Here is a 26330-nt window from a genome sequence, read left to right on the forward strand (position 1 = left end):
GCAGGGCTTGTGAACACTACAGGGGCTGCACGTGGGGGCAGGGCTCTCCTGGCCCATTTTCAGTTGAGTTTTCGTTGCGTTTAACATTTTTTAATAACCCCCCCCTTATTTTTTTTGTTTTGTTTTGTTTTTGTTTTCTGTCGTCGTCGTCATCTTTATTATTATTATTATTATTATTATTATTATTATATTAATATTATTTGCCCCGGCAAACAGCAGCTCCCCAAGGGTGATGGGGGAGGGTCGGGGTGCAACGTCGCTGCGTCCCCCCTGTGCCCTGGGAGGGGGGAGATGATGCACCCCTGATTTAGGTACACGTTGATACCCCAGGGAGGATGGGTGGCCCTGGCACCTCTTGCCCCCCCCCCCCCTTTGCCCTGCTCGGTACAGCCTCCCCCCCCCCCCCTTTGTACACGTAGCGCCACGGCCCTCGAGATAGAAACGTTATTTTAGATACATTTTATTATGAATAACTTTTGTTATGACTATGGCTGGTAACCATGACTACGTTATTAAAGATAAAAATAAAAATAAAATTAAAAAAAAAAAAAACGACAACCAAACCAAACAAAAATCACCCACCCAACCCCCCATCTGCCTTTTTCTGGGGGGGGGGGGGGGGGGGGGAATGGGGTGCAGATCCCCCCCTCCCCAGCTTCAGTCGCTGGAAGAATCAGAGGCTTCACTGGGGCTCTCGTCATCTGAAGCTTCGCTGGGGCTGAGCCGGGGGCTGCGGGGCGGCCCCCCCTCACTGCCCCCACCTTCCGATTCTTCCTCCTCATCGTCCTCTTCTTCATCCTCGTCGTCGTCGCTGCCAAAGATCTCTTCCTGGTCGCGGGCAGCGCGGGCGGCATCGCTGCCTCCCCGCCGGGCCCCCCTGGCCTCCTCCTCCTCTTCATCTTCTGCCTCGTCCTCGCTGCGGGCTGAACCTCCCTGCTCGCTGCTGCTGGCACCGGAGCCTTCAGCCTCCTCTTCTTCATCGCCACTCGCCGCTCCCTCGCTCTCGCTGCCTTTCTCCCGCTCTTCATCTAGGGAGAGATCAGCCAGAGCAAGCCATCAAGGCAAGGCCACCCCCATGGAAGGAGCGCTGCCTGCCCCCAACGCTGCTCACCTGAGCCTGCCGCCTCCTTCTCAGCCTCCATCTCCTCCTCCTCCTCTTCCTCAGGCTCGTGGTTCTCCAGCTGCGCCCTCCGTGCCTCCTGCAAAGGAAAACTCACTCAGCTGCCCCCTGGGAGGGAAGGCAGAAGGTGGCCCAAAGGGTCGGGGGGGGCTGCTGGGGGTCCTACTTGTGCTTCCAGCTCCTTCTCGTTCATGTCACGGTGCTTCACCACCAGCACTGCGTTGGTGCCTGACTGCACCCCTGCCCGCGCTCTGCGCTTGCTCAGCCGCACCCTGAGGGCCAGAGGGGGTCAGGCAGCCCTGTTATCATCCTCCCCCCCCCCCCCCCTTTTGCAAAGTGAGGCTCCCAAACTCACCTGGTCTCCAGCTCGTTGTAGTAAACGCCATCACCCTCCCGGAAGATAAAGAAGTAGTTCTCCTCGTAGCCCTTGCTGGCTTTGTTTTTCACGTTCCAGTTGTACTCACGTGCAATCTTGTAGTCGTACCTGGTGAGGGAATGCAGGTCAGGAGACGAGAATTAACTGGGACGGTAGGACCTCCCCCTCCAAACCGTCCCTCTCTGCTGCCAGACCATCTCCTCCCTTCTTCTTCCAGACCCCCTCCACAAAAACCCAGAGGCACTCTCGATTTGCCTTCTGTTGTAGGGTGCCCCCCTGCCCTAAGCCCACTCCCCCATACACGTCCTCGGGGGCGTAGTCCATCTCCTCCTCCTGATCCCTCTTCCGTTTGCGCAGCGTCTCCTCCACGGGAAGGAAATAGGCCACAAACTGGTTCCCCTCCTCGTCCATCATCCCCCTGGGGGCAGGAAAATGTTAACGCAGCTGTAGGGGGCAACCATCACCCCCCCCCCCCTTCTCAGCCTTCGGGGTCCAGCTCCATCCTATTCACCTGATCATGGCCTGGGACATCATTTCCAGTGCTGCAGCACCGCTCGTGTCCTTCGGCGCTGGATCCGAGTCAAAGATGACTTGGGCACAGGGATTGATCCACATCTGGGGCAGGGACAAAAGCAGAGGTGTTTGGGGCCACAACGAAACCCCCCCCCCCCAAAACCCCCTAAACACACGCCACCCCACACCCTACCTTGAAGTCAGGGAAGACGGGCATCACCTCGATGGGGGTGACGCGAGGTTTGCTGTAGTGCTGTGTGATCTGAGAGGATTTGGGGGGTGGGGGAGAACCACACAGGATGGGGTCAAGACTCCCAAAAGCAGGGTGGGAGACCCCAAACCGCCCCCATCCTCCCCCCCCCCCCCAAATCCCTTCTCACCGCTTTCTGAGCGTCTTCAAAAGTCTTCTCGATGGCGGCAATTTGGCTGTCGCGGTCTTTGTAAATCTCTTCTTCTGTGAACTGTTGTTTCACCGAGACTCCGATCCTGGATAGGGACGGAGCACAGCGGCAACGGGGGAGGTTGGGGGGCGGGGGGACGAGGAGGTTGTGCCCCTCATGCGCCCTCCTTCAGACTCACTTGACCTCGGGTTTCTCGTTGGACACGCCGTAGCGGTTGAACTCGGTGGAGATGTACTCGGTCTTTCGCATCCATGGCACCACCTTCGCGTGCTGCTGTGACCTGAGCCACAGGTGGGGCACAGGTGTGACAGAGGATGGATTCGGAGGGGAGATCTATTCCCCCCACCAGTTCCAGGGAGGGCCTGAATACGCCGTTACCTCTTGGAGCTGGTGGGTGCCTGGATCTCCTCCTCCAGCAGCTTCTCATCCGCCGGGTCCAGGAGCACTACCAAAGAAATCCTCCAGTATCCCCCCCCAGCCTTGGGTCCCCTCCGCCTCCCACCGAGGGGCAGGGACACCCCTAAGGGCTGAGCTCACCACCGGGGTCGATGCGGTAGGTGTCAGGGTTGATGAGGTCGATGGTGACGCCCAGGTCAGGCTCAGTCAGCAGGTCGTGCTTGTGCTGCTTCTCCAGAGACGTGGCCTTGTACTGCACGAACCTGGAGAGCGTGACGTAGAATCACAGAAACACCAAGGTTGGAAAAGACCTACAAGATCACCCAGTCCAACCGCCCACCCATCACCAGCAGCTCTCACTAAACCACGTCCCTCAACACAAAATCCCTTGAACACCTCCAGGGTCGGTGGCTCCACCTCCTCCCTGTGCAGCCCATTCCAGTGCCTGACCTCTCTTTCAGAAAAGCAGTGTTTCCTAACCTCCAGCCTAAATCTCCCCTGGTGCAGTTTGAAGCCATTCTCTCTGGTTCTATCACTGTTACAAGAGAGAAGAGGCTGACCTCCAGCTCACTACAGCCTCCCTTCACGTAGTTATAGAGAGCAATAAGGTCTCCCCTGGGCCTCCTCTTCTCCGAGCTGAACAATCCCAGATCCTTCGGCCGCCCATCACAAGGCCCCATTGTGCTCCAGACCCCTCACCAGCTTTGTCGCCCTTCTTTGAACCTGCTCCTGGGCCTCAACGTCTTTCTTGCAGCGAGGGCCCAAAAGTGGACACAGCACTCGAGGTGCAGCCTCACCAGAGCTGAGTACAGGGGGACAACTAATTCCCTGTTCCTGCTGGCAGCCCTGTTTCTGATGACGACGGGTCCCAGGACCACCCCAAGAACCCAAAATTCGCTTCTAAACAACCCGGGATCCCACTGCCTCCATTGCCCCCAACGTACCGGTTCTGGTCGAAGGGGTAGGTGATGAACTTGGGGTCGAAGGGGATGTCGGGGAGGCTGTTGCAGTATTTCACCCGGCACACCACACCCGACCTGCAGGCAGCGCTGTCAGCGTGGGGGGGGGGGGAACAGGGACCCCCCCTGGACTCCCCTTTAGAGACCGAGCCCCCCCTCACCTCTCGGGCAGCGTTCGGTGGGAGCTGGGCCTGTGGGGAGACAGAGAAGAGAGGGGGCGTGAGGGGAGAGCCCCGCAGCCCCCTGACGTCACGCCCCTCGCTCGTGACGTCACGGCCGTGACGTACCGGTGACCCGGCTCCTCCCGCTGCGCCTGCGTCTGGATGGTGGGCGCCATGGCGGGGCCTGGAGGCGGCGGCGGCCCTGAGCAGGCACCGAGCCGGACAGCCGCGGCAGGAAGCGAGAGGAGGACTTCCGGTCGGTGAGAGGGCCCTCGGGTGTGACGTCACTTCCGGACGCGGGCGCGCGCAAGGCCGACTGGGAGCGGAAGTGAAGGGAGCAGCGGGAAAATGGCGGCGCCCTCACAGCCACCGCCGGGACCGCCAGCCGCGCCTGCGCCGCCGCCGCTGTCCGCCGCTCCCGGACCTGGACAAGGAGCGGGACCGGGACCGCCGCTTCCGGCGCAGGTGGCGGCCGCGCAGGCGCAGGACTTCGACCCGGTGCAGCGATTCCGGCTGCTCATCCCGCAACTGAAGGAAAGCCTGCAGGTGGGCGGGGCCTGCCGGTGTGGGGCGGGGCCTTCAGCCATCGGGGCGGGCGAGCCGTTCCCGGGGCTGGGGGACGAAGCCGGGGCCGGCGGTGTGGGATCCCGCCGTATGTGATCCGCTGTGCTCGCCTCGCAGACGCTGATGAAGGTGGCGGCGCAGAACCTGGTGCAGAACTCCAACATCGACAACGGGCAGTGAGTGAGCCCGGCAGGGTGCTCACCTACGGACCCCAGTCCCATCCCAGCATCTCCCCCCCCCCCCCATCCCCAAGACCCCCACCGGTTTGTCTGGGTCCTACCCAAAGTCCCCAGGCTTCTCTCCCTGCCTCCAGCAGCCTCTACAAGCTCCTTCTGCCCTCCCCCCCCCCCCCCCCCCCACGGTCATTCTCTAGGCCCCTTTCCTTGGCCCCCCAGTGTCACCCTGGCAATGTGGTGACAGTGGGGGTGATGGTGGCCGTGTCCCATGGGCAGAAAGAGCGCCGACGGAGCCTTGCAACGCTTTGACAAGAGCCTGGAGGAGTTCTACGCGCTGTGCGATCAGCTTGAGCTCTGCCTTGTGAGTGGCTCTCCAAGCGCTGTTTTTTTGCGCCCCCCTCCCTCCCATTTTCACTTCCCATTTTCCTTTGGCAACGTCCTTTGCACACTCCTTGTCCTTCCCCCTCCCCCCCCGGCACACACAGCCCCATGTCCCCTCTGGTGACACCCCCTCTCCAGCGCCTGGCGCACGAGTGCCTCTCACAGAGCTTCGACAGTGCAAAGCACGCACCTGCGTTGGTGCCAGCGGCTCCCAAAGGCGAGGGGGCTGCCGGCGAGAGCCTGCCCTACAACCAGTACCTGCCCCTCATCAAGGCACAGATTGCAGGCGCCAAGGACATCCACAACGCCCTGCTGGAGGGTGCCAACAAGATCACCGGCAAGCTGCCCCCTACGGGGGGGCCCTGATGAGGTCATGGGGGTAGGAAGCGGGCAGCTTCCTATAATAATAACAATAAAGGCACCCACGTGCATGGCAGCGTCCTGAGGGTTCCTGGGGGGGTGTTTCTAAGCGGTGTGAGGGTCAGATATATGTAGAGGGTGTCACCCTACGCGTGGGGGGATTGCCTGTGCATTGAGGTGGATGATGGGGGAGGGATCATCCTTATAGAGGCAACGTGATGACACCAAGCTGAGCGGTGCAGTCGATGCATTGGCAGGAAGGGAAGCCATCCAGATGGACCTGGACAGGCTGGAGAAGTGGGCCCATGAAAACCTCATGAGGTTCAATAAGGCCAAGTGCAGAGTGCTGCACTTGGGTCGGGGCAATCCCAGGTGTTCGTACAAAATTGGGGGAAGATCTCTTGGAGAGCAGCCCCAGAGGGTGGTGAGGCAGTGGAACAGGTTCCCAAGGAGGCTGTGGATGCCCCATCCCTGCAGGCATTCAAGGCCAGGCTGGATGTGGCTCTGGGCAGCCTGGGCTGCTGGTTGGTGACCTGCACACAGCAGGGGGTTGGAGCTGGATGAGCATCGTGGTCCTTTTCAACCCAGGCCATTCTGTGAGTCTGTGGGTCCCTATGAGGGATCTACAGGTCTATAGGTCCCTATGAGGATCTATGGGTCTCCGGGAATCTATGTTTCCTTCTGTGTCTCCTGGCAGCCCTGCATGTAGCAGGGGGTTGGAACTGGATGATCATTGTCTTTGCAACCCAGGCCATACTGTGAGTCTACGAGTCCCTAAGGGTCCCTATGGGAATCTATGGGTCTCTATGGGTCCCTGTAGCCAGGGTTGGAAGGGACCTCAAGGATCACGAATCTCCAACCCCCTGCCACACGCAGGGCCCACCAACCTCCACGTTTCACAGCAGCCCAGGCTGCCCAGGGCCCCATCCAACCTGGCCTCCAACACCTCCAGGGATGGACGGGGCATCACAGCCTCTCTGGGCAGCTGTTCAGCACCCTCACGGCTCTCACAGCACACAACTTCCCTGACATCCAACCTCCATCTGCCCTCCCTCAACTTCCAACCCTTTCCCCTCGTCCTGCTGTTACCAACCCTTTCCAAGAGCTGATTCCCCTCCTGTCTGCAGGCTCCCTTTGGGCACCACAGGCTGCAATGCGGTCACCCCACAGCCTTCTTTTCTCCAGGCTGAACGAGCCCAGCTTGTCTTCACAGTGGAGGTGCTGCAGCCCCCTGATCATCTTCGTGGCTCCAAGCTCTCTCTGTCTTTCTTGCACTGGGGGCTCCAGCCCTGGACGCAGCAGAGGGGCCTCACGAGAGCAGAGCAGAGGGGGACGATCACCTCCCCGTCCCTGCTGCCACCCCTGTGCTGATGGAGCCCAGGACCCCACTGATCCATCCAGCGCCGCACCCATCGCATCCACATCCCTTCCATTTGGAGAGAAAGACGCGGTGGAGGGGGGGGGGACAGCGTCAAAAGTTCTTGCTCAAGTCCAGGTGAATGACATCGCTCACCCACGCGCCGATCCTCGGTTCCCGGCACGATGACTCAGCCCAGCCCACCCCGAGCCGCCCCTCCTCGCCCCTTTGCTGACGTCGTCCCCCGTCCCCCCCCCATCCTCCCCCAACGCGCTGAGCTCATGGCCGCGCCTCGCTCCAACTTCCGGCCACGCCCACCCGCCTTCGTGACGTCACGGGAGCGCCCCACTAGAAAAGCACCGCGGCTCAACGCTGCCCGGCAGTTCCGCTCTTCCTCTTCTATCGCCATGGCTGCCGCTACAGCTGGCCCAGCTCCGGAGCCGCTGCGTCAGGTACGGATCGTCGTCTTGTTCTTCACCCTCCCTCCCTCGCTTCCCTCGGATCCCGCTCCCGTCTGACACCGACCGTTTCTCCGTTATAGGGCCCGTTTTGCGGTCAGCCTCCCTCCGAGCCGTCCCCGGAGCCCCCGCTGCCTCCTCGCTCCCCGTGGTGCCCGCCGTCCCCGGAGCTGGGCCGCCTCCTGCGCTCCCTCAGCGCTCCGAGCGGTCGCTCCGTGCCCCCCCCTCCCGGTTTCTCTCCTCGGCTTCGCGGGGCTCCTCCCGGCCTGACCCGCCCGCAGTCCCCCGACGCCGCATTGCTGGCTTTGGCGGCGCTGACTTTGGGCACGGATCCGCCCGGGACCGTCCCGGTGCCGTTCCCCGTCTCGCAGATCGGCTCAGCTCTCCTCTCTCGGCCTGGCGCTTCTGTCTCCGACGTCGAACGAATCGTCCCAGCTGTCACCGTCGCTTTCCCCTCCTCAATCTCCGTTCAGCTTCTCCTTGTCACCGCCCCTCCTCGCCGCCGTCCCCGCTCTACAAGACCGAACTGTGCCGCCCCTTTTACCGCTACCGGCCGTTGCCGCTATGGTGCCCGCTGTCAGTTTGCCCACGGCCCCGAGGAGCTGCGGGGGCTCCGCCGCCACCCCAAGTACCGCACGCAGCCGTGCAGCACCTTCCAGCGCTGCGGGACGTGCCCGTATGGCTCCCGCTGCCACTTCCTGCATGGCCCCGCACCGGCGGAGGGAAACACGGGCAGCCCGGGCAGCCCCCACCGCCTCCCAGTGTTTGACCGTATCTCAGTGTCGGAATGAGGGGTGTGGTGATGGTCCCTCCCCAGAGGAAGGGAACCCTCCTTCCTTCCTCCTCCCTCCGCCAGGAACTTTGGGCTGAAGGAGGCGGAGTTAACAGATGTAGCATCCCTGGGGCGGGGGCACGTTGTGCTCGGTCCCAGTGGTAATAAGTGGGAAGTGGGGGGAGGAGGAGGAGGAGAGGGAGACGAGGCTGGCAGGTCCTGTCGTCTCCCTCCCCGCCCTGATTTTGCCTTTATTTATTACTCACTCAGTGCCTTAGGGGCGTTCCTGTCCCTGTGTATGGCTTTTTCTTTTTTCTTTCTTTTTTTTTTTTTTTTTTTTTTTTTTTTTTTTTTTTTCGGTGGCCAGAGGTTTTATATTGTATTTATGTGTTTTATAACTGGGGGGGGGGGTATGGGGAGAGGGGTGAAGGGGAAAATGCAGATTTTTTTTTTTTTTTTTCCTATTTGTTTTAAATAAATCAACGAACTCTTTCTTTGGTGTTGGTTGCTCTGTTGTCCGGGGGAGGGAGGGGGGGGAAGGAGGAAAGGAGCGGAGCGGAGCTGTGACGTCAAACCCCGCCCCGTGACAGCTCCCTGCAGCGCGAGTTCCTCTGCCGCGCCCCTGTTTGGCCCTTCCAGGCCACCACCGCCTCCGTCTAATCACGTGACCAAGAGCCCTCCGCTCTGCACACCGCCTATGAACACGTAACGGAGGCTAAGCTCGCGAGAAGTGCTGGCTGACCGAAATGGGAAGTGCTCACCCCTTGACATCTTCTCGCAGTGCGATTTCCTCCGCTAGGCTCATTTTTGGCCCTTCCAGGCCACCACCGCCTCTGTCTAATCACGTGACCAAGCGCGTTCCGCTCTACCTACCGCCTACGAACACGTGACGGAGACTAAGCTCGCGAGAAGTGCTGGCTGACCGGAACCGGATGGAGGGAGGCGGAAGTGCTGTCCTCCTGGCGGCGGGGCCTGCTGGGGGCGGGCCGGTGCTGCTCTCCGTTCCTCCTTTTGCCAACGGGCCCCCCTTTAAGCCCTGGGATCTCCCCTCCGTACCCTCAACGTCTTCTCGTGTCCGCTTCCCGCTCCCTTAGCGCATCTCTGGGCTCCTCCCCTCCCCCCGCCCCATCATGTCGGACAGCGACGACAGCAACTTCTCAGAGGAGGAGAGCGAACGCAGCAGCGAGGCGGAGGAGGCTGAAGAAGCTGAGGTGAGGCTGAACGTGTGGGGCGTGCGCCGTGCCCCGCCTTTCCCGGCCCTCAGCATCCCCCCCCCTTCACCGCTGTGCAGGCCGAGGAGGAGCGCGCCAGTGCAGCGGGCAGCGAGAAGGAAGAGGTGGAGGAGGAGGAGGAGGAGGAATACGATGAGGAGGAGGAGGAGGAAGATGACGACCGGCCTGCTAAGAAGCCGCGGCATGGCGGCTTTATCTTAGATGAAGCCGGTGAGCTGGGGGGCGGAGCAGGGATGGTGGGGGGGCCTCGGCTGCCTCTGGATTTTGCTCTCACCGCTGTGATCCCCCCCCAGATGTGGATGATGAATATGAGGATGAAGATCAGTGGGAAGATGGAGCTGAGGACATCCTGGAGAAAGGTGAGGAGGATGCTTTGGGGGCTCCCCAGCTTTGAGGATGCTCCCTGGGGCTTCGAGATCCGCCTCGGGCTTTGGTCCCTGCTCTCTGGCCTTAAGGCCAGAAGAGGATGGAAGCAGAGCTCTGTGGTGGTACGGCTCCTTTGGGAGAGGTGCGCCATTCTGGGTTGCAGTGCTGTGCTGCTGGATTGGTTTTGGTGCAGCTCTTCTGGGTTAAAACACTGGGTTGGCTGCTGTTGCTCTTTCCCCACCTCTGAGCGTGTTTTTCTCCTCAAGCCCCACACTCAGGGGTGGGAATGGGACTCTGTGGCCCCTGACCCCTCACCTCCCTCATCCCAACTGTCTGTCTTTCTGTCCACCCTTTGTCTGTCTGCTTAGCGCATTTCATTCACACCTGCCTGGTTTTATTTTTTACCCCTTTTTTTTTAAATTATGTTTTAATTTTATTTAAACGTTTCTTGTGTTTTCCTTTCCCCTCCTGTGCTGCCGTCTTAATTTTGTTCCTTCCCCTTTGTTCCCCCTCACCCATGGGTGGTTTTGCCGCTATTATTTGCTCCATACTGTCTGCCCTCCACCGCCACCTCCTTGTTCCCGAGCAGAAGAGATTGAAGGTAAGCTTGAGTCAGTCTGAGCCCCCCTGGGGGGGCAACCGCTGCCACCCCCTGGGGCCAGCTAAGCCCAGCCACGTCCCTGTGCTGCTGTGAGCCGCATTCGACCCTCCTCTTCCTTGCAGCTTCCAACATTGACAACGTGGTGTTGGATGAGGACCGCTCTGGTGCTCGGCGGCTGCAGAATCTCTGGAGGTGATGCCAGCTCTGTCTGTGCGCCGCCTCTTTGCCCCCTGAGAGGCTGTGGGAGTTGTGCTGATGCCCGGTTCCACCTTCTCCACCTACAGGGACCAACGTGAAGAAGAGCTGGGCGAGTACTATATGAAGAAATACGCCAAGTCCTCAGTGGGAGAGACGTGAGTTGGGAGACGTGGCTTTGCCACCCTGCCTTACCGCCTGTCAAGGGTTGTACTGTTTCATTTTATTGTCCAATTTTATTTTACCAGTGTTTATGGCGGCTCTGATGAGCTCTCAGATGACATCACACAGCAGCAGCTGCTGCCCGGAGTCAAGTGAGTGTCTCGGGGTAGAAAACACATGGATTTTGGGGGGAAAAAAATGAGATATTTAGGTCTGTGTTACGCTGAGCTGCCCAGCCAGGTGGGCTCTGGCAGGTTTAGCCAGCTCAGGCCACCCTGTAAATGCCTTTCTCTGGTCCTGTGCAGGGATCCCAATCTCTGGACGGTGAAATGCAAGGTAAGCGCTAGGGATCTTTGGAGTCGGAATCGGCGTTTGGGAGGCCATCTTCTCAACCTTAAAGCAACCTGTTTCCACCACAGATCGGAGAGGAGCGTGCTACAGCCATCGCTCTGATGAGGAAGTTCATTGCATACCAATTCACTGACACGGTGAGGCCATGGGGAGCCTCGTGGCGGCTGGGGGGGCTGCACCACCTGCTGCTGCACCACCTGCACCCCTCCGGCCCTCATGCGCCTCTTGGTTCCTCCAGCCCTTGCAGATCAAGTCGGTGGTGGCCCCCGAGCACGTCAAAGGATACATCTACGTGGAGGCCTACAAGCAGACGCACGTGAAGCAGGCGATTGAGGGGGTAGGGAATCTGCGGATGGGTTACTGGAACCAGCAGATGGTGCCCATCAAGGAGATGACGGACGTGCTGAAAGTGGTGAAGGAGGTAACCAATCTGAAGCCGAAGTCCTGGGTGCGTCTGAAGAGGGGAATCTACAAGGACGACATCGCCCAGGTGAGGCAGGAAGGCACAGGAGCCCCACGGTGGGGAGCTGAGGACAACCGGCTCACTGCCACCCTGTCCCTGTGGGCAGGTGGATTACGTGGAGCCCAGCCAGAACCAGATTTCCTTAAAGATGATCCCCCGAATTGACTTCGACCGTATCAAAGCCCGAATGAGTTTGGTAAGTGGGGTGCTCTTGCGTGGTGCTGCTGTGCTGGGGCTCGTTTGCTTATCGTGTTGCCTCCCAATCTGCAGAAGGACTGGTTTGCCAAGAGGAAAAAGTTCAAGCGACCCCCTCAGAGGCTTTTTGATGCCGAGAAGATCAGGTAGGTGGTGGCATCAGAGAACATCAGACTGAAAGAAAACCAACACAACAACCATGCTTGGAAAAAAAACGCCCTCTGGTGAGCTGTCCTCCACGAGGGGGTGATTTGGTTTTGCCTCTGTCTTGGTTCAGGTCTCTGGGAGGTGACGTGGCTTCTGATGGAGACTTTCTCATCTTTGAAGGCAACCGTTACAGCCGCAAGGGCTTTCTCTTCAAGAGCTTCGCCATGTCAGCAGTGGTGAGCGTGGGACTCTGTTCAGATCCAACCTGAGCCTGTCTCCTTTCCCCCCGAAACTGCTTTCCTTCTCGTGTCAAGACCCGAACGCTGAGTTACTGGGGGGAAGGAGGGTGGTGGGAGGCCAGAAACTCCCTGTTCTCTGGTAGCGATGGCCGCAGCCGTGGTGCACGGGCCGTTTGGCATTGGCACGGCTTAGGGAAGTAGGTGAGTTCTGGAGAGGAGTGGGATGTCGTGGCCACCACCAGCTCTGTTCCTGACAGATAACAGAGGGTGTGAAGCCCACCTTGTCAGAGCTGGAGAAGTTTGAAGACCAGCCTGAAGGCATTGACCTGGAGGTGGTGACAGAGAGCACGGGTACGCGGGTGCCTCTTCACGCACGCTGCTGTTTCCCGTGCGTTGTTGTCCCCTGACTCTCTGTGTTGTCACCCCTAGGGAAGGAGCGTGAGCATAATTTCCAGCCCGGTGACAACGTGGAGGTGTGTGAGGGTGAACTGATCAACCTGCAGGGCAAGATCCTCAGCGTCGATGGCAACAAGATCACTATCATGCCCAAACACGAGGACTTGAAGGTAGCAGAGCACCCAGGGAGCAGCTTCGTGTGGCTGCTGCAGCCTCACCAGGACGCTGCGTGCCTCTTCCCCAGCGCCTGCAGAGTTCTGCTTTTCTTTTAGGACATGCTGGAATTCCCAGCTCAGGAGCTGCGGAAATATTTCAAGATGGGTGACCACGTGAAGGTGATCGCAGGGCGCTTTGAGGGTGACACGGGCCTCATTGTTAGGGTGGAGGAGAACTTCGTCATCCTCTTCTCAGACCTCACCATGCACGAGGTGAGCGGAGGGGTGGAAGGCCACAGTTTGGCTCAGCGTGATGCTGGTGGGAAGGGGAGAAAGGGGGGAAATTGGCCGTGGCAGCTGCGTTTCATTCATTCTTCCTGCCCCAACACCAGCTCAAGGTTCTGCCACGGGATCTGCAGCTCTGCTCGGAGACGGCGTCGGGTGTGGATGTGGGGGGACAGCATGAGTGGGGTGAACTGGTGCAGCTGGACCCCCAGACAGTGGGTGTTATTGTACGACTGGAGCGTGAGACCTTCCAGGTGAGCTCCAGTTGCCCGTGATGCTGGAAGGAGCTTTGTTTTTTTTTTTTACTGTGTGTGTTTTCGGGTGTCTTGAAGACTAGAAAGCAGTTTCCATGTGCAGCCCTGTGCCAAAAACGCCTCCCCACCTTCTGTTTTGCATCTATGCAATCCGTGCTGCCTTGGAGGGCTGTTTTGGGCAGCACCCCTCCAGCTTTTGCCATTCCTGTTTGTGTTTCAGGTGTTGAACATGTACGGAAAGGTGGTGACGGTGCGGCACCAGGCTGTCACCAGGAAGAAGGACAACCGCTTCGCTGTCGCCCTCGATTCAGAACAGAACAACATCCACGTCAAGGACATCGTCAAAGTCATAGATGGGCCCCACTCGGTAGGAACCCTGGGGTTGGGGGTGACTGGGGTGAGACTTTTTGGTCACCTTGGCCTGGTCCTGGTCTGCCATAGATGCTCTGGATTTGTCGGTGCTTTTCTGGGTTGGTTTTTCTTGGCATATAGGGAACACTGGGTTTTTCCTGACAGCCTTCTGAGTCCTGTTGCTGGGGGAGGTCCTGCCACCCCCCTGAGGCTCACCCCTGCCATTGTCACAGGGTCGTGAGGGAGAGATCAGGCACCTCTTCCGGGGCTTCGCCTTCCTGCACTGCAAGAAACTGGTGGAGAATGGTGGCATGTTTGTCTGCAAGACCCGACACCTTGTCCTGGCTGGTGGTTCCAAGGTGGGGGCGCACCGGGGGTCAGTGATGGCTGCTGGAGGGGGCCGTGACCCTGTGCCTTTGTTGCTGCTGCTCTCCAGCACCGTTTTCTTTCCCTTCCGCAGCCACGGGACGTCACCAATTTCACTGTAGGCAGCTTTGCTCCCATGAGCCCTCGTATCAGCAGCCCAATGCATCCCAGTGGGGCCGGTAAGCGTTGCAGGGGTGCCCCCAGGGTCAAGAGAGCGTCCCCAAGGACTTCCTGCTCAGCCTGAGCCCTCGCTTCCTTGTCCTTCAGGCCAGCGTGGTGGCTTTGGTGGAGGTGGCATGAGCCGTGGACGCGGGCGGCGGGACAACGACCTGATCGGGCAGACAGTGCGCATCTCCCAGGGACCTTACAAAGGTGAGTGGTTTTCGGATGGCAAGAAGCTGTGGGTTGCCCTGGTTCCCTCGTCAAATGACCGTTGGGACTCATAGGCTACATCGGGGTGGTGAAGGATGCAACGGAGTCGACGGCCCGGGTGGAGCTGCATTCTACCTGCCAGACCATCTCGGTGGACCGCCAGCGCCTGACCACCGTGTGAGTACAAGGACAGGGAGCTGTGCTGCTCCCTCTGCAGGACGGCCTCTTAGGGGCTTCTTCACATCCTCGATGCTGCAGGGGTTCAAGGCGCCCGGGTGGGATGACTTCGACCTACGGACGGACCCCCATGTATGGGTCCCAGACCCCCATGTACGGCTCTGGCTCCCGCACTCCCATGTACGGCTCCCAGACGCCCCTCCATGATGGTGAGTGGCGTTGGGGGTCGACAGAGAAGGGATGGAGGTGAAGTGGGTTCTGGGGTGATCTTTTGGATGGAAAGGGGTGTGTGAAGGAGGCTTTGAGGATGAGGAGGGGACGGGGCTGAGGTGGAGGGGACAGGACTCGGTGGGGAGGCAGAGGGTTGTGACGCAGCCATTGTGGGGCTGTTGCAGGCAGCCGCACGCCACACTACGGCTCACAGACTCCGCTTCACGATGGCAGCCGCACGCCTGCTCAGAGCGGCGCCTGGGACCCCAACAACCCCAACACACCTTCCAGGTGAGTGCTGGGGGGGGGGAGGAGGGGCTGCTGACCAGGACAGACCCACTGCAGGGTCTGCGGTTACTGTGATGTCCCCACAACAACATCACAACAGTCACGTTTGGGATCTCTGATCGCTGCCGTGGCTCCAGCGATTCTGGATTGTCCTCACTGCGGGGGCCCAGTCACTGAACTGAGCTGGCTGTGCTGATGAGGTTTGTCTTCCTTCCACAGAGCCGATGAGGACTTTGAATATGGCTTTGATGACGAGCCCACGCCCTCACCACAAGGCTACGGTGGCACCCCCAACCCACAGACCCCTGGTTATCCTGACCCTTCATCACCGCAGGTCACCCAGCCGTACAACCCCCAGACCCCTGGCACGCCAGCCATGTGAGCATTCCTTCCACTCTGCACTGGCCCTGGAACTCTGGGAGGGGAACCACAGCTCTGTGGAACCACAGTTGGGATCCTGAGGGGAGACTGCAGCCCCAGAGGATCCCAAACCGTGGCTCTGGGTTGACATAATGTTCCCTGAGGTCTCCTACATGCAACACAGCATCCCCATGACTCCCTCTCACCCTGGCAGGTACAACACTGACCAGTTCTCACCCTACGCTGTGCCATCGCCACAAGGCTCCTACCAGCCCAGCCCCAGCCCCCAGAGCTACCACCAAGTGGCCCCCAGCCCTGTGGGCTATCAGAACACCCATTCACCAGCCAGCTACCACCCCACGCCATCACCGATGGCCTACCAGGTACCTCCAGTTCCACTCCCTTGCCTCCCATAGCCTCCTACTGCTGCTTATGCTGCTTTCTCTCTCCCTCAGGCAAGCCCTAGCCCCAGTCCAGTGGGCTACAGCCCCATGACACCTGGGGCACCATCTCCAGGGGGCTACAACCCCCACACCCCTGGTTCAGGCATCGAGCAGAGCTCCAGCGACTGGGTGACCACTGACATCCAAGTGAAGGTCCGGGACACCTATCTGGATAGCCAGGCAGTGGGACAGACCGGGGTGATCCGCAGCGTCACGGTGAGCCCACGGTGGTACCGCGTGTGGGGCGGTGACAGGACTGTAACAAACCTTAACACCGATTCTCTGTTCTCCCCTTCCCCCCCGCAGGGTGGAATGTGCTCTGTGTACCTGAAGGACAGCGAGAAAGTGGTGAGCATCTCCAGTGAGCACCTGGAGCCCGTCACCCCCACCAAGAGCAACAAGGTACGTTCATCACCGCTCCCCATGCTGCCCCTGCCCCCCTCTTGGGCTCCACCTCCCCCTCCTGCCTTGCCCGGGGACCCCCTTGGCTCTCCCACCCCTTTCAGTCCCCTTCACTCTCCCTGGATCCCACCGCACAGCATAGGGGAGGGCTCGTGGATCCCCGTGGCCCTTCCTGGGCTACCTACCAGATACCCCTCAGCCCCATTGGGCTCCTGCTGTCCCCACAGGTGAAGGTGATCCTGGGCGAGGACCGCGAGGCTACCGGCATCCTGCTCAGCATCGACGGTGAGGACGGGATTGTGCGCATGGACCTGGACGAGCAGCTCAAGATCCTCAACCTGCGCTTCCTGGGCAAGCTGCTGGAGGCCTGAGCGCTGCCTGGGTCCCCTTCGTTTTTCTCCCCGGCCGCCCGTTTAAAGCGAGATGGCCGTATCCAATAAACGCTTGTGACCCCTCGACCCGCTTTCCCTTGAACGCGGCGCTCCGAGGCGAGACTCTCCTGTCCGGGCCTCCACCCTTCCAGCGGCGCTTCCTCCGCCGCTGCTTTGCGCTCTCACGGCCCCCCACAGCCGTCCGCGCCTCCTCCGGGGAAGAGGCGGCGGCGCGACTTACACGGCGTGCTTCCGGGAGGGCGCGGGGGGTGATGGGCATTGTAGGGACTGCCAGCCAGTCAGCGCCGAGCGCGCGGCATGCCGGGAAGCGTGGCAGCGGGAGACGGCGCGGCGCTTTCAGCCAATCAGGCCCGGCCGCGGGGCTTGTCGGGAAGCGTGGCGACAGGGATGATAGCGCGGCGCGCAGCTCGCCGGGGAAACGCGGGGCTTCCAGCCAATCAGCGCCGACCGCTGGGCATGCCGGGAAGCGTGGCTATTGGAGACGGCGCGGCGCTGCAGCCAATCAGCGGTCCCCGCGCTGCACGCCGGGAAGCGCGGCGCTTTCAGCCAGTCATCAGCGCCAACCGCTGGGCACGCCGGGAAGCGTGGCTTTCCCAGCCCTAGAGACGAGCGCTGCGGGAAAATGGCGGCGACGGCGGCGGCGCGTGGGGCCCGCATCGCCCTCGCGGCCCACCGGGCCCTCGCCGCTCTGAGTCGCGCCGTGAGCAGCAGCGGTGCGGGCACTTCCGGTACGGAAGCGGTGCTGCAGGAACGGCTACGGCAGCAGCAGGCGGTAGGAGGCGTGGGAAGGGCCGGTCCAGAGGGCTCGGTGCTCGCAGCGGAGCCTCCGGGCCTCACCGTCATCCTTACGCAGGGCCTGGAGGGAACCCCGGGGCGGCCGAACCCCGGTAATGAGGAGGAGGAGCAGCGGAGGAAGCAGCGCTTGGCGGCCGTTCGGCGGCTGGCCCTGCGGCTGGCGGGGCTGCTGGGTGCCGGTACCGGCATCACCATCATCTACATCTTCGGTAAGGACCCCCGCGGTGCTGCACTCCGATCCCCGCCCCCCACCCAACCCCAAACCCCGCCTCACGTTCTCCCCTCCCCCCAGGCAGCAACGCCGTGGATGAACACGGAGCCAAGGTGAGCTGCGTGTCCCCACGCCGGTGATCCGTGTTGGGAATGGCCAAATAATTGTTGTCAGGACGGTATTTCTGATAAAAAGCGGATTTTATTCGCGACTGTAATGGCAGGAGCAGCGCTAAGACACAATGACCGCTTTTCCCTTACGAAGGCAGGCTGAGGGAGCTGGGCTCGTTCAGCATGGAGAAAAGAAGGCTGCGGGGTTCATTGCAGCCTGCAGTACCCAAAGAGAGCCTGGAAACAGGAGGGGAGTCAGCTCTTGGAAAGGGTTGGTAACATCAGGACGAGGGGAAATGGTTTGGAGTCGAGGGAGGGCAGATGGAGGTTGGATGTCAGGGGAAGTTGTGTGCTGTGAGAGCGGTGAGGGGCTGAACAGCTGCCCAGAGAGGCTGTGATGCCCCGTCCATCCCTGGAGGTGTTGGAGGCCAGGTTGGATGGGGCCCTGGGCAGCCTGGGCTGCTGTGAAACGTGGAGGTTGATGGCCCAGCGTGTGGCAGGGGGTCGGAGCTTCGTGACCCTTGAGGTCCCTTCCACCCCTGGCCATTCTGTGATTCTTTGTACCCTTTTTGCCTGCCCCCCTCCCCCGTTTCCCCTTTGGCTGGGTGCTCCAGGTTCACCGTCTTCTCCAAGGTTTCCATTTGTTCATTGCTGTCTTGCATTCAGCTGCCACCCCCTTGTTTCGGAGATGTCTCAGTGCTTTCCTTGTATTCATATGGTGATTTTCTTCAAACCCTTCGTTAAACAAAGAACACTGGGGGATGGGGAGAGGGGGGGGATGCCAGGCCTTCCCGATGTCTCTTCAGGCTCTTCCTTGGGCACGTCACGATTTGCTGTCTGGTGCATATCGTGCAGGGTATTCCTGCAATACGCACGACAAAATATGCCTATTATACACCTTTATGCTGAGCACGCATTCCCGAGGAAGGTTCTCTAGAAGATAAGCGATGCAAACTATCAGAATCTCTCCCAACTAAAGTAAAAAAGACTCCCGACAAGAACGGTGCCAGCAGAGACCATGAAATAATAAAAAAAATAGCATCTAGTTCTAATGCAGAAACAACATTTGACTCCTAAATCCATCACAGCTCTGCACTGCCCTCAGAACCAACTGGGGGAGGCTTCCCATTTCGTGGTGGTTTCTGTTTCCCCCCCCCTCCCTTCCCCCCATCCAAAGCCCCTTTTTGGGGCCGTCTGAGAAGAGCCGTCAGGGTTTGATGTGCGGCCTGGGGGGGAGCTGTGAATTGTTCCCCTTCATCCGGGGCTGTTGGGACATCAAAAGGGCAGGGGGAAAATAGCCAGGGGGTGACAAAGCAATCGGCAGGATGGTGAGAAAATCAACGAGGGGCATCCACGGGCGGAAGGAAGCGCTGCTAGCACAGGAAAACCACCTCACCTAGCTGTAAATCACCCCGCCTGGGGTTCCCTCTTCCCACCCTTTTGGTCGTGGTTTTTCTTGCATTTGTTTTTTCTTTCCCTGCAGGTCCCCGATGAGTTTGATGGTGGTGAGTAACAAACGGAGCAGGGGGGGGAGGCGGCGGCGGCCCTTGCAGGGGATGGGGGACAAGCTGTGTCCCCTGGGCTGCTTTGACACATGGCAGCGGCCTTTTGTGATGTTGTTAGCACCAGCTGGTTGCCCCAGCGGGGCTTTTTCTCCTACGTGTTGTTTCTTTTCGTTTCTATGGGGATGGTAGGAAGAAAGAGATTGGGATTTTCACCCTCCTTGAGATCCCATGCATTCACCCATGCTTGGTTCCACAGACCCTGTGGGCATCCAGCAGCTCCGCAGGACTTATAAGTACTTCAAGGACTACAGGCAGGTGCGTGGGGCTTTCCCCATTTGGGTTTTTATCTCTTTTTGGGGCTGTTCTTGTTGGAAGCCTTGCTGATGTCAGCAGCAGCAGCACTTTAAGACCCCCGTGCTCTTCGGGGGGATCTTTGCCCTCATCCTGGCAACGTCGTGGCCTGGTTTTGGGGTTCTATTGTGGATCTTATGGGGGGGGAGGGGGGGGAGGGAGGATTCTCATCCCTGTTTGAAGGGCCTTTGTCCCAGCGTTGGTGGCCTGTCTCTTGCTCTTTCTCAATCAAGATGATCATCGAGCCCACCAGTGCCAAGCTGCTGCCAGACCCTCTGCGTGAGCCCTACTACCAGCCGCCCTACACTCTGGTCATCGAGCTCACCGATGTCTTGCTGCACCCCGAATGGTCGGTGAGTGGCAGCCCGTTGTTCCTGCCTCCATTCCCCTGCTGACGGCCTCATCTCTTGCATCCTTCTGCCTCCTTCCTCTGCTCCAGCTCATCACTGGCTGGCGTTTCAAGAAGCGTCCGGGCATCGACAGCCTCCTGCAGCAGCTCGCGCCGCTCTACGAGATCGTCATCTTCACCTCCGAAACGGGCATGGTGTGTGCAGCCATGGGGAAGGGGCTGCAGCCCAAAGGTGGGCTCGACTCGACCCCCCCCCCTATTCGTCTTTCTATCCCCAGACTGCCTTCCCCCTCATCGACAGCATCGACCCGCACGGCTTCATCTCCTACCGCCTCTTCCGCGACGCCACCCGTTACATGGATGGCCACCACGTCAAGGTGGGGACGGGGAGAGGGATGAGGGACACGTCGGTGCCCCCCCCCCCCCGGCCCTATGGCAGCCCTTCTCTGTCCCCTATCCACCCCCAGGACATCTCCTGCCTCAACAGAGATCCTGCCAAGGTGGTGGTGGTGGACTGCCGCAAGGAAGCCTTCTGCCTGCAGCCCTACAACGGCCTGGCGCTGCGCCGCTGGGACGGCAGCTCCGATGATCGCGCCCTCTACGACCTCACTGCTTTCCTCAAAAGTGAGAAAAAAAACCCCGCATCCGTGCGCCCGCCACCTCTCCCTGCCCAGCCCTGACGTGTTCCCACTCCACTTCCCTCAGCCATTGCCCTCAGTGGTGTTGAAGACGTGAGGAGCGTGCTGGAGAACTACGCGCTGGAGGACGATCCGCTGGCGGCTTTTAAACGCCGCCGGTCGCAGCTGGAGGAGGTGAGGAGGCTGGGAGAAGACGTGGGAGAGTGAGGAAGGCGCCGAGGTGCAGCGACGGCTGAAGGGCGACGGGTGTTTTGTGCTCTGGTTGGGATGCAGGAGGAGCAACAGCGTTTGGCTGAGATGGCGCAGGGCAAGAAGCCGACGGGGCTCTTCCTGGGCGCCCTGGCTGGCCGTCTCTGGGCACGTTCCAAGCAGCAGTGATGGCCCAAGATGTTGTCATCGTGTCACCAGGACGTTGTCATCGCGTTTACTGCATGCTTGGACTTTACTGGTGGTCCTGGCGCTGTGTCTGAGCTACATTTCTTTTTGTTTGTTTGTTTGTTTTGTTATTTTGGGAGGTTCGGCTCCGCGAGGGTGAATAAAGGGTTACGTGGAGCCGTTGGGATTCTACTGCTGCTTTTGTGATGGGGGGCAGGGAGTGTTGTCACCTCTCCCGCTGTCCTGGGGCCTGTGGGAGGATGGAAGAAGCACGGGGGGGGGGGGGGGGGGGGCTGCCTCCCCCCCTTTTCCCCCCTATGGGGGAGTGCTGTAGGTGGGGTCGGAGGTGTGGTTTATAACAGGACGGGGCCTGGTCCTTATCAGGGGGTTCCAGGGGTGGCAGCGGGTTCAGACCCTGCTGAGCTTTGGGACCACGTGGGAGCCCCCCTCCCCACTGTACCCCAGCACCGGGCCATGGCTCTGCTGCTCCTGGCTGCCATCCTTGCCCTGCTGTGCCCTTCCGTGGTGAGCGCACCCTGGAGGGGCTCAGGATGCCCTTTGGCAGGGATTTTTGGCTCAGGAGAATTCCCTTTGCTTTGCTTTGGGTGCTTCGCTGGCCGTCTTTGTCCTTGAAGCTCTGAAAAGAAAGGGAGGAGGGGAGGGGGGCAGCGGCGCCTTTGTGGGATGTTCTGAATTACCCTCGGGGCTTTTAGGGAGCGCTGAGCAGGGGGTGCTGTGGGGTCTTTGGTAGGGGCCGGTTTGGAGGAGTTTTGGGGATGGATGAGGGATGGCGGTGGGAGGAATCCCGAGGGCGTCCTTCCGTGGGGTGCTGGCGTGCAAGCAGGGGCTTTGGGGTGCTGCGGGGAACTGGAAGGAGAGGGGGGGATTGGGGATCCTGATGCCCACCTGCAGGTGCAGCTGGCTGGGGTGCTGGAGCTGCGGGTGCTGTCGGCCTGGGGGGGGCCGTGCAGGGGCCCCCCTTCTTGTCGCCTCGTTTTCCGTCTCTGTTTGCGCCCCTCCATGGGGATTGGCTGCAGTCTGGGGGCCGCTCAGAGCCCCCCCGGCCCCCCTCCGACCCCAGGGGCTCCACGCATTCTTCGCTTGCCCTTCGCCTTCCCTTGGCCGGTGAGGATTTCCCCCAGCCCACCCTGATGGAGCCAAGGCTTCTCCAGGATCTTACGAATGCCCTTCCTGTGCCTCCCTTCCCCCTCGCCCCCATCTCCCCCCACGTCTTTGCTCCCCACTGCCACCAGGGCACTGTCTCCCTCATCATCGAGTCCTGGCGGCTGGAGGAGGCCAAGGGCCCCGGAGGTGAGTAGGGAATTAATGGGGGCTCGAAGGGGGCATCCTTAGGGAGCAGAGAGTCCTGTGGGAGCAGGGAGTGGGAAGAGAATCGTTTGGTCATTAGGGGAGATGAAAGGAGGCGGGTGGGAGGTGGGGACAAATGAAGGGTCGTCAGGTTGTGGGGGGGGGCAGCTAGTGCAAAGCGGGGTTGGGGGGGGGGGGGGAAGCCCTGGGTTCCTGGTGAGGGGCTGGGCGAGGGGGAGTTGGTGTAATCTGAAGGAGATTCGATGTTTGGGGCTGGGGGGGCAGCTGTGCAAGAGGGGCAGATGGAGATCGGGGGGGGTGGGGGGCCAAGGGGAGCCCGTGGGCACGGGAGGGGGCTGTCGGGGATAAAAGGAGGGGGGGGGGGGTCCTGCTGCTCTCACTGATGTCTGCCCAGGTCCCCAGAGCCGGTTGCTGGGACGTGCGGTGGCACAGCAGCGCTTGGTGCCGGGGGGTCCGTGGCAGGGGGGTGCCGGGGGGGGGGCTGCGCTTCAGCACTCGCCTGCGTTGCCGCCTTCCCGCCCGTGGCCCCCGCTGCCTCCCCCCCTGCTCCCCCTGCATCCGTCGCTGCCTCCCTTACTCTGCCGCCTGCCGCGTCCCCCCACGCCGTCGCTGCCGCCCTCTGTGCTGCGCCCACCGTGAGTGCCCACCCTCTCCCCATCCGGCTCCGTTCTGTCCCCGCCGCCTTCTGATCCCTGTCCCCGTGCAGAGGGCTGTGGGGCTGATGGCCGGGGCTGCACCCTTTCCAGCGCTAACAGCACGGTAAGTGACACCTCCAAAGTGAACCCCCCCCCCCCCCTCCTTGCCACCACCACCCGGGGCTTCCTTCAGGATGAGTCCCGTGCCCCCATTTACAGGCCTTCAGGAACGATGCTGCGGGGCTGCGCTGCGACCCCCCCAGCCCAATATGGCCCCCGTCACCCAAAGCCCCTGAAACGGCGGAGAAAATCCCCGTGCCGGATCCGCTGCCGGAGGCATCGCCGTCACCCTGTGCCCTGGGGCCGTGCTTCAACGGAGGCGCCTGTGCGCCTGCCCCCAACTCCGGGGCTGGCTACAGCTGCCGCTGCCCCCCCGGCTTCCACGGCTCCAACTGCGAGCGCCGTGCTGACCGCTGCGCCAACCGCCTCTGCCTGCACGGTGAGCGACCCGCGGCTCCTTCCCTGCCGCGCTGCGCCTCCCCCCGGCCGGCGCTGACCCCCGTCTCCGCCTTCAGGTGGGCACTGCCTGGATCTGGGTCACAGCGTCATCTGTAAATGCCAGCCCGGTTTCTCGGGGGCACGATGCGAAAACAACGTGGACGACTGCAGCCCCAACCCCTGTGCCAACGGCGGCACCTGCGTGGACGGCACCAACAGCTACAGCTGCTCCTGCACCCTGGGCTACGCTGGAGACGACTGCCGCCAGCGCGCTGATGCTTGTGCCTCGGGGCCCTGCCTGCACGGTGCTACTTGCTACACCCACTTCTCCGGTCACGTCTGTGCCTGTCCCCCCGGTTACATGGGACCCCCGTTGCGAGGAGGAGGTGGGGGGAGGCCCGGCTGCCCCCTATCGCCGACCCCCGGCTCCCTTGGCCCTCGCCTGCGCCCTCCCCATAGCTCTGCTGGGCCCTGGGCTGGGTTTGGTGCTGGCAGCTCGGGGTTGGCGACGGAGGCCAGGGGGTGAGAGGTGAGAGCGGGGCTGCTGGGGGGGCTTTTGGGGGGCAATAAGGGCAGCGCCTGAAGGGCTTCACCTCTGCAGCGGCCGCACGTTGGAGCCGATGAGGGCCCCCAGCCTGAGCCTTCCTGGGCTGGAGCAGCAGCTGCCCCGTGCCTCTGCCACCCAGGTAGGGTCTGAGCAAGAGAGGGGGGCCGCCCTCCAAGCTCAGCACTTGGCTCTTCTTCGTTCCCCTTTTCCAGGTCTGAGGTGACGGTAATGAACTTCCACCCCAGCCACGTCCTTTGGATCACTTCCTCCATAAACCCCCTTGTGAGGTCCCTGCCGGCTGCAGTGCTGCTGTTTGGCCACGGCAGGGGATGCAGGGAGGATGCACAGCAGCTGGAGGCCAAGCGAGGATGAAGATGGGCCCCGCTGCGGGCCAACCGTGCTGCAGCTGGAGGCTGCGGGGGCTGCAGGCAAAATACAGAGAGCATCATTTCATTTAAAAAACAAACAAACCAGCAGAGGTGCGGATGTGGATTTGAGTCTTCGGTTTTGCTCGTAAAGAGCAGCTTTAATGGATGGGATTTGTTCCCTGGCAGACAGAGCTGCGGGGTGGCACCGTGCGGCCCAAGGGAGCAGCGGGGTCCAAGGGCTGCTGAGAGCACGGCTGGAGCAGCTGGGGTCTGTTCCACGTCCCTGATGTCACCCACAGTGACACCTCGGCGCGACGCCCCCCCCCCGGTGTCACCCATGTCATCCCCACCCTCACCCCTATATCACCTCCCAGCATCACTCCTTGAAGTCACCCCCCCCCCCCGTTACCCCAACATCACCCCACTGTCCCCCCTTAGCAATGCCCCACCATCAGCAAAATCACTCCCCAGAGTCGCCCTCAGCATCGTCCCCTTCCCCAGCCTCCCTCCCTGGTGTCACCCCCCTCCCCCCCCCCCCGAGTTGCACCCCCACCATCACCCCAAATGTCAACCTGTCACCTGGGTCACCCCTCCACCAACCCCAACGTCACCCTAATGGCACCCCAACCACCTCAGCTCCCCACCGTCAGCCCAATGATGTCCCCCCCAGCTTCACTCCCTGATGTCCATCCACCCCCCACCCCCCAGCAATACCCCCCCCCATCACCCCGGTGTCACCCCAATGTCACCCCTAAGTCGTGCCCCAATATCACCCAGCAACGCCGCCTCCCACCATCAGCCCACTACACAGAAATCAATCTTCACACACCACTCCCCCCCCCAGTGCCCCCCCTTGGGGGGACCCTCAAAGCCCCCAGCACCCCACTGAGCCCAGCAGTGCACTCCAGTGCCCCTCAGAGCCCATTGGGAGGCACTGGGGGGGGGGGGGGGGCTCTGAGGGACTCTGATGGCCATTAGGAGTCTCTGGGGGGACACTGAAGGGCACAAGGGGGCTCTGAGGGGCACTGGGGGTCTCTGAAGCATGCTGGGGGGGCTCTGAGGGGTCCTGGGGGGGTTCTGATGGACTCTGATGGGCACGGGGGGGCTCTGAGGCACACTGAAGGGCATTGAGGGGTTTCTGAGGGGCGCTGAATGGCACTTGGGGGGGCACTGCAGGCTTCTGAGGGGCGCTGATGGGTACAGGGGGGGTCTGGGGGAAAGTGGGGGGCACTGAGGGCCTCTGGGGGTCTCTGATGGGCACTGGGGGCACTCAGGGGCTCTGAGAGTCACTTGGGGGCACTGAAGGGCACTGGGGACACTCAGGGGGCTCAGAGGCTCTGATGGGTGCTGGGGGGGGTTTGAGGGGAAGTGGGGGGCGCTTAGGGTGTCTGGGGGCATTGGGGTGCACTGGTGGGGACTGGGGGGGGGGGCTCTGAGGTGATTGTAAGGGGCACTGGGGGTCTCTGAGGGACACTGGGGGGCACCTGGGGGCAGTGGGGGGCTCTGGGGGTGCACTGGGGGGGCACTGAGAGGCACTGGGGGGGCACTGAGAGGTGGGGGGGGGGGTCATTGGGGAATGAGAAGAAATGGAGTGGGGGGGAGGGACGTTGGGGTCCTGGAGGTGACAATGAGGTGCTGGGGAGACAGTGGGGTCCTCAGTGTGACAGTGGGACGCTGGGGGGGCGGGGGGGGGGGGATAAAAGGGGGTCCTGAAGGTGACAGCGAGTTGCTGGAGGGGGGATGGGACACTGGGATCCTGAGGGTGACTGTGGGGCCCAAGGGGGGCGGGGGGGGGGGGGACAGTGGGGTCTTTATGGGGACTTTGAGGTGACAATGAGGTTGGGGGGGGGGGGGGGGGTCGAACAGTGGGGGGTCCTGGGGGTGACAATGGGATCTGGGGGGGGGGGGGGACAGGGACAATGGGGTCCTTAGGGTGACAATGAGGTGCTGGTGGGGTCCTCTGTGGGGTCCATGGGGCTCAGTGACCCCCCCCCCCACCCCAACCAATGGGGCACAGGAAGGAGGGGGGGGGAGATGGGAGGGGGGGGGGGGGTGGGTTCACATTTCCCTTTATTCCAAAAATCCCTTTCCAGTGTACAAAAAAAAGCTCCCTACAAACCCATTAATTAATTACATCTCATTAAAAAGCCCCAACGGGTGCAAAAAACATCGCGAATGGCATCAGCTGCCCCCCCCCCGGGGGGGGCAATCAGAAAAAAGCCC

General features: G+C 61.2%; 6 protein-coding genes across 7 annotated transcripts in view; 4 read left to right on the forward strand and 2 right to left on the reverse strand.

Moving 5' to 3' along the window:
- Positions 1 to 500: 500 nt before the first annotated feature.
- On the reverse strand, positions 501 to 4102 carry PAF1 (PAF1 homolog, Paf1/RNA polymerase II complex component; the record flags this gene model as incomplete). The annotated part of the gene is made up of 14 exons (XM_079548027.1): positions 501 to 1028; positions 1112 to 1199; positions 1287 to 1392; positions 1476 to 1604; positions 1798 to 1914; positions 2008 to 2111; positions 2203 to 2271; positions 2390 to 2495; positions 2589 to 2690; positions 2789 to 2855; positions 2948 to 3069; positions 3751 to 3843; positions 3927 to 3956; positions 4053 to 4102. The coding sequence occupies 14 exons, from the start codon at positions 4100 to 4102 to the stop codon at positions 658 to 660; spliced, it is 1554 nt and encodes a 517-aa protein (XP_079404153.1). The 3' UTR covers positions 501 to 657.
- A 172-nt stretch (positions 4103 to 4274) lies between these two features.
- Positions 4275 to 5413, forward strand: MED29 (mediator complex subunit 29; the record flags this gene model as incomplete). Its single annotated transcript, XM_079548015.1, has 4 exons — positions 4275 to 4472; positions 4608 to 4666; positions 4943 to 5027; positions 5186 to 5413. The coding sequence occupies 4 exons, from the start codon at positions 4275 to 4277 to the stop codon at positions 5411 to 5413; spliced, it is 570 nt and encodes a 189-aa protein (XP_079404141.1).
- A 3711-nt stretch (positions 5414 to 9124) lies between these two features.
- SUPT5H (SPT5 homolog, DSIF elongation factor subunit) lies at positions 9125 to 16375 on the forward strand (the record flags this gene model as incomplete). 2 transcript variants are annotated; one of them, XM_079548019.1, is made up of 29 exons in its annotated part: positions 9125 to 9205; positions 9286 to 9436; positions 9520 to 9585; positions 10182 to 10193; positions 10316 to 10385; positions 10478 to 10546; positions 10637 to 10702; positions 10856 to 10886; positions 10970 to 11038; positions 11140 to 11391; positions 11471 to 11560; positions 11635 to 11705; positions 11837 to 11942; positions 12203 to 12296; positions 12375 to 12511; positions 12614 to 12769; positions 12889 to 13035; positions 13256 to 13402; positions 13620 to 13745; positions 13847 to 13931; positions 14020 to 14124; positions 14199 to 14301; positions 14383 to 14514; positions 14701 to 14802; positions 15019 to 15177; positions 15374 to 15542; positions 15615 to 15818; positions 15909 to 16004; positions 16232 to 16375. In XM_079548019.1, 29 exons carry the CDS (start codon positions 9125 to 9127, stop codon positions 16373 to 16375), a joined length of 3240 nt encoding a protein of 1079 aa, XP_079404145.1. The 2 variants fall into 2 exon arrangements, with proteins under 2 accessions (XP_079404145.1, XP_079404144.1); XM_079548018.1 differs by lacking the exon at positions 10182 to 10193.
- A 643-nt stretch (positions 16376 to 17018) lies between these two features.
- Positions 17019 to 20733, forward strand: TIMM50 (translocase of inner mitochondrial membrane 50; the record flags this gene model as incomplete). Its single annotated transcript, XM_079548022.1, has 11 exons — positions 17019 to 17168; positions 17250 to 17400; positions 17484 to 17515; positions 18996 to 19017; positions 19274 to 19332; positions 19602 to 19721; positions 19808 to 19912; positions 19996 to 20094; positions 20185 to 20341; positions 20423 to 20529; positions 20629 to 20733. The coding sequence occupies 11 exons, from the start codon at positions 17019 to 17021 to the stop codon at positions 20731 to 20733; spliced, it is 1107 nt and encodes a 368-aa protein (XP_079404148.1).
- Positions 20734 to 21750: 1017 nt separating this feature from the next.
- DLL3 (delta like canonical Notch ligand 3) lies at positions 21751 to 23957 on the forward strand (the record flags this gene model as incomplete). Its single annotated transcript, XM_079548023.1, is given in 10 exon segments — positions 21751 to 21855; positions 21984 to 22041; positions 22454 to 22530; positions 22532 to 22694; positions 22766 to 22818; positions 22914 to 23193; positions 23270 to 23559; positions 23561 to 23721; positions 23794 to 23878; positions 23952 to 23957. Coding segments are annotated over 10 exon segments (1278 nt in total).
- A 1420-nt stretch (positions 23958 to 25377) lies between these two features.
- The window catches only part of SLC8A2 (solute carrier family 8 member A2), a gene marked incomplete at both ends in the record, with an annotated part of 10212 nt that continues 9259 nt past the window's right edge, over positions 25378 to 26330 (reverse strand). The window contains one exon of the mRNA XM_079548024.1: positions 25378 to 25454. Coding sequence (XP_079404150.1) covers positions 25378 to 25454 — 77 coding nt within the window. The remainder of the gene's footprint in view (positions 25455 to 26330) is intronic.

Source organism: Tetrao urogallus, assembly GCF_951394365.1.
Source record: "Tetrao urogallus genome assembly, chromosome: 38".
Classification (NCBI taxonomy): Eukaryota; Metazoa; Chordata; class Aves; order Galliformes; family Phasianidae; genus Tetrao; species Tetrao urogallus.